Below are 9,459 nucleotides of genomic sequence, written 5' to 3' on the forward strand. Positions count from 1 at the left end.
TGAGCCAGAGCAGAGGCCTGACCCTCTAGGCAGCAATTAGCCCAGCCCAGTCACAGTCCCCAGCCTTGGCTGGAGCCAGCACCCAATGCCTGGCGCACAGCAGAAGGGGAACCGGAGCGCTCAGCCAAGCCCAGAGCCCCGGTCGGTCCCTGGGGTAGAAACGAGACACCGCTGCCCCCAACCCCCCCGGTAACACCCCCCAGCCATGCGGCGTCCACCACTTCCCTGGCGGCTCGTCCACTGCTCTCACGCTCGCTTTGCTTTTCAGTTTGCTTACAGTCCCTTCGTCATCTTCCCCACTGTTGTGACGGCTGCTGAGCACGGACCCGATGCGTGTAGCAAACGCCTGCCTCGGGCACCAGCCTGGGGTGGCTGAGCCGTAGCAGCGAAGCAGAGCCCGCACGCCTTAATGAGGCTTCGGGCCCAGAGCGGCGCAATCCCATCTCTGCTGCCCAGGGAGATGGGTCTCGGGAGGAAGGCACCAGGCTGGGACAGACGGAGATGAGCCCATCCATGGGCCGCAGCTCTTGCATGGAGCATCCCCGTGGCCAGAAGCAGCAGGCAGGGCCAAGGGCGCTGGGTTTGGTGCTGCAGGGAGCAGGGCATGGCCCCTGCTTGGGAATCCCTCATCAGTGGCACACGCAGGAGCCAGGAAAATACGTGCATGTGCTCCTATGGATGCCAGCAGAGGAGGTGGGGGAACACGACTGCCCGGTGTGAACGGGCACCTTCGACACAACAAGTCGCGCCAAGCCCGAGGGGCACGCTACTGGGTACAGCGCTGCCGGGTTATGTGCACCACCTGATGCCCGGCAGAGCCAGGCTGGATGGCAAACCCTCCTTCCCACTACTTCTAGGAGCTCGGATGCCACCATGCAGCCAGCGGGTCGGCTCCTACGTCCCGACTCCTCAGCATTCGTTTCTTCTGCTGCCTTTCCTTAGCCTCAGCGCGGAGGGGAGTAGGCCGCGTCGTGGGGGGGAGCGGTAGTCTACCCTGGGTGTAGCAGAGGAAAGGAAAACTCCCATAATCCTGAATTTGAATAATAAAGAATATAGGCCCAGCGTTGGGCCTGCCCAGGAAGGCAGCGGCGATTACGAAACACTCGGCGAGATTAATGAAGCTGCCACAACAGGATGGGCCATAATAACGGGAGAAGCCAACTCCCCCTGCCCACCCGGTAACCGCCTCATGCGGGCGGGACGAGGACACGGCTTCTCCAAACGCGATCACACAACTGCTGTCTAAAGCTGTTCATCACGGGACCGACGCGAGGGGAAGCACGGCTGGACCTGGTTCAAGAGGCGTCTGCTGCTGAGCCGCTGTACCAGCAACCGGAGCCTCACCCCCAGCAGCCCCGTGGGAGGCAGGAAGCCAAAGCAGCCCCCGCTGCCGGCGGGCAACCGGAGGCAAGGCAATGACACAACCCAAGGAGGTTGGTTAGAAAGACGCTCAGGGGAGCAGTCAAGGGTGTACAAAGCCTGCCGGCACCTGGGAAGCTTTTTAAAAAAATGCCCCACTGACAGCTGAGCAAAGGCGCATACTGCAGCTCTGGGGGGGAGCGAGCAGACCGGTAACCGTTTAACAGAAGAGCGAAGGAGGCCGCTCAAGGCCAAAGGGCATCCTTCAAACTAAATGCGGAGGCATGCCCAGAGAACAGAAAAGTTCAAACTCTGGCCCGTCATGTGCAAAAGTGCAGTACGGCCAAGAAAGAACTACCCGCAGACACTAAAGGTAGAAATTAAAACTTCTTTAAGATACAGTAGATACAAGAAACCAGCTAGAGCCCAGCTGCCCAAAGTGGCAGATCGGGCCAACGGCCGGACTCCACATCCCGGCAGGCCAACAGCCACCTGCCCCGAGCCAGAGTCTTGCCCAGCCTCTGCTCTGCTGCTGGGGGCACGGGAGACTCGGGAGATGAGATGCACGCGCCGTTGCGACGCACCGAAGAGAGGCAGGAGACGCGGTTACTACTCTATCCCTTTTTATTGTCTTTTAATCTAGGTTGTAAAAAGATCCAGTATCACACGACAGCCACGGCAGCATCCCGACACGCACGAGCACAGAACCATGGAGACAAGAGCTTAGTCTTTTTTTTTTTTTGTTTGGATTTTTTTTTTTCTGTTTTTTGTATTTTTCTCGAACCTGCTGGAAGGGAAAAACCAAAGTGTCCAGCACAGGAGGCAGAACGCAAGGAAAACACGGGTCAACTCAGGGTGACAAACCTCTCAAGCAAGTGAAATGCAGATGAATAGTTTCGAGTGAACACGGGCTGCCGGGGACCGAGGCTGCGCGGGGGCTGCGTCTGCTCCCCCCTCCCCGCTTGGGGGCCTGCGACCAGCCCCTCGCTGGCTGCGTGCTCCGGCGCTCCCCCACCGGGTGGCTCGTGGATGTGGAGCGGAGTCCCCCCTACCCCGTTGTTGTGCTTTCACTCCCGGATCGGTGGCTACGGTCCTTCAACTGGAGCAGCGTGAAGCTGGTTTCTTTGCCCCGCCAGGCCGGCCGGGCTGGGGGCTTTGCCCCGAGAAAACGGCAGCCGGGACCGCTGTAACGCGGCTCCCGCCCCCGAGCCCTCAGCAGGGCCCGGCCCCTGCCCCCAGCAGCGTGTTCATCTCTGGCCAGTTACAAAGAGCATCAGAAAGAGCGAACAAAACAAATGATCCCAAGTCCTGTGGCCACCAGGCGAGCCGGCAGTGCTGCTGCCCGACCCCGGGCCTGTGCCGCAGTCGCCGCCCGCAGACCCAGCGCCGCGGCGCTAGCTCTTCCGTCGCACGTCCCAGCTCGGGGTCCCACGCTAGCGAAGGCGCCTCGCGACGGCCCTGGGAGGTGCGGGGTGGGGGGTGCCCTCCGACTGGCGGGGAAGTGGGAGAGGTGCCGGATCTCTCCCCCCGCAGCGGTGCTGTGCTTTGGCCCGACGCTTGCTCCCGTGCCAACATGGTCCCTGATCCGTAGCAAACCGAGGGAGCTTTGTGCCCACGGCCCCGGCGTGCATCCCGATGACAGCCTGGAGAGAACAAAGAACTGAACACTGAGGAAAGAAAGAGAAAAGGGGGAAAAAACGAACCCAAAGACAGGAATGGGTAGAGCCGCCGCCGGCACGTCGCCCCCCGGGGGGCTGCGGCCTCGGCCTCGGACGCCCCTGGCTCTGGAATGTGGAGGCCGGCGCCTTCCCGGGCCGCTCGCCCTCCGGTTCGGCCAACAGGCCCTGCCCCCCTCGGGGCTGCCGCATCCGCGCCCCGGCCTTGGAGCCGGGTTGTCCATCCTCCTGCTCCGTGCAGCTCGCGCGGCCCCGTGGGGTGGGGCGAAGGGTGGCGGGCAGGAGGCAGCCGGATCCGTCGCTGTCCGGCAGAGGCCGCTGGGAGCCTCGCGAGCGGTGCTGCTGGTCCGTCCGTCCGTGGGCCTTGGCGCTGCACTGCTCTGGCTTCTCATCAGCGGTGGCCACGCCTGGAGGTTCAGACAACAGTGATCTTCTAGGATGGAGAGAGATGACTTCACAAGGGATAAATAGAACTTTATTTAAATAAACATTTGTGAACAGCTTTATACAAATTACAAGTCCCCACGGGCGGGCGGGCGGCGACGGCGGCGGGCGGGCAGGCGGGCAGGCATCTAGGCCCCGAAGCTGCCGGGCGGCCCCTTGAGCAGGTCCACCAGGATGTCGAGCAGCTGGCTGTGCTGGTGCTGCAGGTCCCCGGGGATGGCCGCCATCTCGTAGCACAGGCAGGTCTCCACCATCTTGGAGAGCGACACGCGGAAGTCACGGAGCAGGCGGATGGTGTAGGAGTCGCCCTCCAGCACCAGCAGGTCGCTGTCGGTCAGGGACACGGTCGCCCGCCAGCCGTCATCTGGGGGGGAGGAGGAGAGGGGCGCAGGTAAACGGAGGGTGGGAGCAGTCTCGTCCCTCCCCACCACTGCAGAGGAGACCCCTGCCCTGCTTGGCCCAAGGCTCAGCCACCCCCTGGCACTGCTCAGCAGCGTGCACTGCTCTCCCCAGCCAGTGCCAGGCTCTCCCACGGCACTGGGCTCTCCCTATGGGACAAGCTGTGGGAACGGGACAAAATGGCAGTGGCAGCTGGCATCCCAGCTCCTGGCTGAGATGCCCACGTCTGCTTCGCCCCGGGGGGAAAAACGGCTCTTCCAGTCAAAATCGCCCAGGAGCTGGGCCAGGAGGTATCGGCCACACAAGTCCTCCTCCTCTTCCTCCTCCTCCCCAAACAGGAGCCAGAGGCACAGCTGTCAGCCTGAAAACCGCTCGGATGCTGCCAGCCCTCCCAGCACAGCCCCTTCCCCGCCCGTCTCCACCGTACCAAGCCCCGGCCCAGAGCGGGACAGGCTCCTGTGCTGGGGCAGGCCTGGGGAGAGGAAGAAGCTGCCCCCACGGTGCTTGAAGGGCTACCCCCAGGTCTGCCAGACTCACCGAAGGAGCCGGGTCACCTGGGAGCAAGCAGCCCACAAGGGAGGCTGCAGCCCCATCTCCCACCCCAGGCTGGCGGGCTGCAGACCCGGGCGCCAGCCCTGCAGCAGCACCCACCTCGGACGTGGATGTCCGTGTCGGTCATTAGCAGCACGGCCAGCGGATGGACCTGGGAGGAGTCGCGCACGAAGACGCCGCCGTTGGACTTCACCGCCATGAAGTAGGTCAGCCAGCGGCTGTACAGCTTCGACGCCTCCCTGCTCCAGGGGGAAGGAGACCGAGATCAGCTGCGAGGGCACCTGTTTGCCTGCCCACCCCGCCATGCCTCGCCTCGCCAGGCCCGGCCCAGCCCAAACCAGGTCCCCGAGGAGGGGCCAAGGGTCTGCAGGACATGGCCAGCCCACAGTCCCGCTGAGGGGCCATCCCAGCCCCCCACGATCCCCTGCCCAGGTCCCTGGCTCCGCTGGCCTCAGGCTCCCCCCAGAACCATCCTCCCTCCCGCTTTGCCCTCGGGAGCCCACTTGCCTGTTGATTGTGGACTTGTGCAGCAGGACGGTGCCGGCCTTGGTCCGATAGGCGTAGCTGTTGGGCTTGAACTTCCCCTGCCGGGTCACTTTGCCCTGTCTCACCTGGGAACAAGAGAGACAGCTCAGCCAGCGGGAGAACCAGCGCTGCCTATGCCTTCCTCCACCCCGTGCCATCCCACAGCTGGCGGGAATCTCCCAGCCACCAGGCTGCCCCGGATGCAGGCACCCAGCGCGGGCCAGGGTCATTTCAGCACTGGCCTCGGTACCAGGGAGGCGCCGGCACTCCTGCCCCGTGCCAGAGAGGGAAGGAGAGTGCTCGCACCTGGATGAGGTTGGGGTAGAGCCCCGCCATGAGGACGCCCTTCACCAGCTCCTCCTCCTCGCTGTACTGGTTGCACGCGGACGAGGGCAAGGTGCAGTCCGAAGACGACGGCACCAGGAAGGCTTCATAGAGGTTCTCAGAGAACTGCTTGACTAAACCTGTGGGAAGGAGAGGAGGCCATGGTCACGAGCGGCCTCAACGCCCAGGAGGGGCTGACCACTGCACCCCGCCACCCAGCTCCATCAGCCCTGGGTCTTCACGCAGGAAACTGCCAGCCTGTCAGCTGCTGGGGGGCAGCGGTGACCTTCACCCTGCCTCGCTCCCCCAGAGGGAAAGGCCCGGGCTGTCGGAGACACTGCCACGGCGTCCTGGGGAGGGCTGGCTGTCCAGGCTCCCAGCCGGCTCCTGCTGCCTCGTGGCAGCGCAGCGCTCACCCCCGGGCCCAGGCAGGGGCTGGATGGCGCAGTACTCACTCCTTCACGTGTAGCCACCTGCTGGGCCCTGGCTGAGGCTGGTGGGATGGGGAGGCACTCACCGTTGATGAAGCGCAGGCTCGGGGCGTAGAGGTAGTAGTCCTGCAGGTAGCTGTCTCTGGCCCGACTGTCCCTGCGTCTCAGCACCTCCTCCCAGCCCTCCACGGCCCTCACGAAGGCCAGGTGGTCACTCCCACTCTCCTGGCTCAGGATGGCCTTGGCCTAGGAGACAGGGTCATAGATTTCATAGATTATAGAGTCGGAAGGGACCCAGTGGATCGTGTCCGACCCCCTGCCCCTGGCAGGAAAAAGGACCGCGGTCACACGGCCCCAGCCCCGTGAGGTCAAGCCTCCTCTTGAAGATCTCCAAGTTAGGCAACAGCACCACCTCTCTTGGAAGCTCATGGTCAGACAGGTGATGGATCCTGCCCTGCTCCCTCCCTCCCCACCGGCCCCAGCAGGCAGTCCCTCACCTTGTCCACCTCGGCCCGGTTCTGCAGACTGCTGCTGAAGGGGTCCCGCGTGAGGCAGGAGACGATGACGAGCAGTGGGTGGAGGCAGCGGTAGATGGAGGCCAGGACAATGGCCTTGGCGAGCCGGGGGTCCGTAGAGATCTGTGCCAGGCGCTTGCCCAGCGTGGTGAGGGCTTCCCTGTGATCCAGCACTCCTGTGGGAGTCGGACGGACCTCATCAGCCTCCTGCCATCTTCCCCGCAGCGTGGGGGTCCCCAGTGGGCTCACTCCCCAGCACACGTGGCCCTGAGGGAGCCCCTTAACCCATTCAACTCCATGTTTGCAGCTGACAGAACTGGAAGATAATCCCAGGGGAGCAGAACCCCGGCTACGAGCTCCAAACCAGCCCGACATGCCCTTCCAGTCCCACCTGGCACCTTAAGCACTGTGCAAAATAAAGGTAACAGGGGAGGTCTGGAGCGAGCGCTCTGCTCCCCCTGCAGCCAGGACCTCAGCCACCCCCAGCCCCAGCCCTCCATGTAGGCAGGAGCTGCAGCTTCACTGTCCACCCAGGCACTAGCTCACCAATTTCCTGCAGAAGGATCACAGCTTCATCCACGGCTTTGATGTCAGGGCTGTCCAGAGCCTTGGAGAGGAACTCGACTGCCTGCAACACACGTTCGCGCAGGGAGCATGTGAGACTTCGTCAGTTCCTGCCCCCCCGGGCCTGCTGCTGGGACAGGAGCTCAGTGCTCTGCATTTCTGGGCAGCGTCATTTAGCCAGGGCACGGACTAGGCCACCTGGCAGGCTTCCTTTGGGTCAGGCCCGCACAGTAACAAGTGGCTTAGGAAAGTGATGCTCAACCTTCTTCTGTGGCCAGCCAAATGGACAGTGCCTGGTCTGACCAGCACCTGGGGTCAGCACGTGAGCACCACTCAGCCACACAGAGGGAGGTGGGTGGGTGGCATGGTCTGAGTCTGCCCCTGCAGAGGAGAGAAAGGGCTTCACCTGGCCCCGGAGGATGGGGGGAGGCGGCTTGCCCCAGCCTTACAAGGAAATGGGGCGCATCACTCAGCACTGTGGAGAGAAACGGGGTGCAGCCTGGCTCCAACTGGGTGCATGGGCCTTGGGGATTTGGTGGAGAAGGGAGGTGGCTGTATTAACGGGCACCACCCTCCCCCTGCAAACTTCCCAACCCATGGGGAGTGCCACAGGCCAGATGTGATAGCTCCAGGGGCCACATGTGGCTTAGAGGTTGGGCCTCCCTGGTTTAGGGGATGATAAGAAAGCCAGAATGACGGTGACATGCGGAAGCCCAGGGAGGGAGACAGCAGGCCAGTACCCCTGCTCTTACACTTGCCCGGGAGCCCCCAACCTGTGTAACTAGTCAGTGCAGGGCTCCTCTGCATCACCTCTGCAGCTCGGCACCAGGACAGCAGTTCCCGGAGCTGACAAACTGTCATGACTGATGCCAGGGAGGACACAACAGGGGACAGACCAGCATGGATGTGCTTTGTGCGTGTCCTCTCCCTCTAAAGCATCTCCCACTGTCCCGGCTGGAGATAAGATCCTGGGCTAAGGGGACCACTCATCTAACCCAGCTTGGCAGCACTTATGTCACCCACACCCTGGGTGTCCTCCCATGCCACTTTCTACACCACAGACTGCAGCTTGCCTGTCTCCAGGGGATCAGGTCCTAGGTAGGCAGAGCCCCGCTGGTAGAAGACAGTCAGCCCCCTGGTCTCCTGGCCAGGGGAGACACTTACCGTCTTCTCTGGCATGTGGATCTTGGCCTGAACCACCAGGTTCTCCAGGGGAGTGCGCAGGATTTCCGGGACCTGGTACGTCGGCATCTTGTCCAGGCGGCTGCGAGGGAAGAGGTGGTAGGCGAAACCCGACTGGCAGCGGCCGGCACGCCCTCGCCGCTGCACCACATTGGACTTGGACACCCACACTGTCTCCAGGCAGGAGACCTGGGGAGGAGGAGAAGACAAAGTTAGAGCCAACACACCTGCCGCACCTTGACCTGTCTCAGGCCTTCGCTCCGGACTAAAGAGCTCCTGCTCCAAAGCATCCCACATCGCTGCACCCAGCAAACGAGCCCGGAGGCCCACAAGATCTGGGAGGGTCACAAGATCCAGCCTGGGAACACTCTCCGTCCTTGACTGAGCTGCTGGGAATGTCACACAGGGGTCGTTATAAGCACAACTGGCATGCAGTGCTCTGGGGGACACACTCCCCTGACACCTAGCATCAGAAGGACGTAGGCACTGCCACCCTCCAGCAGGCAGCCCCCGGAGACAGTGGTTTCACACCTCTACTGAACAGCCACGCTAAACCTGACCAGTCACAGCTCCCTTCGCTCCGCACGCAGGGCAGCCTAAGGCTCCCCTTGAGCACCCCCTGAGGATAATAGTCAGGGAAACACGGAGATCCTGGAGGGGAGGGGAGCCGGGGCTCCAAGGAGAGTGGTGGGTCCTTAAGGAGACGATCCTCCAAGCCCAAAGGGAGGTAATCCCAACACAGATCAAAGGGGGCAGGAGGGTGCACAAGCCCCCATGGCCCACCAAAAGCATCCGGGAATGTCTCCTAGCTAAAAGGGAGGCGCACACCCGATGGCGGGGAGGGGCCGTCCCCAGGGAGGACTACACGCGGTTGCTTGGGGGTCAGGAAGGCCAAGGCGGGGATGGGACTGGGACGAGCAACCCGGATCAAGGACAACAAGAAATCCTTTTTTAAGTACATAGGGGGCAAAAAGAAGGTCCCGGGTAATGTGGGGCCCTTGCAGGACATGCTAGGAAATCTGGTTGTCACACCAAATGACAAAGCTAACCTATTTAACGACTTCTTTGCCTCCATTTTCCTGAGCAGGGACCAAATCAGCCCCCCCGCTGCTGGACCCCCCCAGCCCCAGGGAGGCGCACCCAGGCCCAGGGTCAGGGCGGATCTAGTCAGGGAACGTCTGGAGGGACTGGATGTATTCAAGTCAGCCGGTCCGGACGATCTCCACCCCCGAGTGCTGAGGGAATTGGCTGCGGTCATTGCGGGAGCCCTGGCACGGCTGTACGAGCGCTCGTGGGGCTCTGGGGTGGGGCCAGAGGACTGGAAGAGGCCAGCGTGGTTCTCATCTTCAAAAAGGGGAGGAAGGAGGACCCGGGAAACTATAGGCCAGTTAGTATTACTTCCTGGACTTCTGGAAGGCTTTTGACACTGTCTCTCACCCCATTCTCATTAAGAAACTGGGGGCTGTGGTGTAGACACCCACACAGTCA

The 9,459-nt window shown here is 62.6% G+C and overlaps 1 protein-coding gene across 5 annotated transcripts in view; it reads right to left on the bottom strand.

The window, feature by feature from the left end:
- Window positions 1–1,965: 1,965 nt before the first annotated feature.
- DHX30 (DExH-box helicase 30) overlaps window positions 1,966–9,459 on the bottom strand; it is a 40,791-nt gene continuing 33,297 nt past the window's right edge. For all 5 annotated transcript variants that reach the window (XM_019528970.1, XM_019528962.1, XM_019528984.1 and 2 more), the window contains 8 exons: window positions 7,954–8,160; window positions 6,772–6,853; window positions 6,208–6,401; window positions 5,797–5,956; window positions 5,262–5,419; window positions 4,938–5,041; window positions 4,530–4,669; window positions 1,966–3,843 (listed from right to left, as the gene is read on the bottom strand). In XM_019528970.1, coding sequence (XP_019384515.1) covers window positions 3,608–3,843; window positions 4,530–4,669; window positions 4,938–5,041; window positions 5,262–5,419; window positions 5,797–5,956; window positions 6,208–6,401; window positions 6,772–6,853; window positions 7,954–8,160 — 1,281 coding nt within the window. In that variant the 3' untranslated portion in view covers window positions 1,966–3,607. The remainder of the gene's footprint in view (window positions 3,844–4,529; window positions 4,670–4,937; window positions 5,042–5,261; window positions 5,420–5,796; window positions 5,957–6,207; window positions 6,402–6,771; window positions 6,854–7,953; window positions 8,161–9,459) is intronic.

This window comes from Crocodylus porosus, unplaced genomic scaffold (genome assembly GCF_001723895.1).
Source record: "Crocodylus porosus isolate Cpor-Errol unplaced genomic scaffold, CroPor_comp1, whole genome shotgun sequence".
In the NCBI taxonomy this organism is placed as follows: Eukaryota; Metazoa; Chordata; order Crocodylia; family Crocodylidae; genus Crocodylus; species Crocodylus porosus.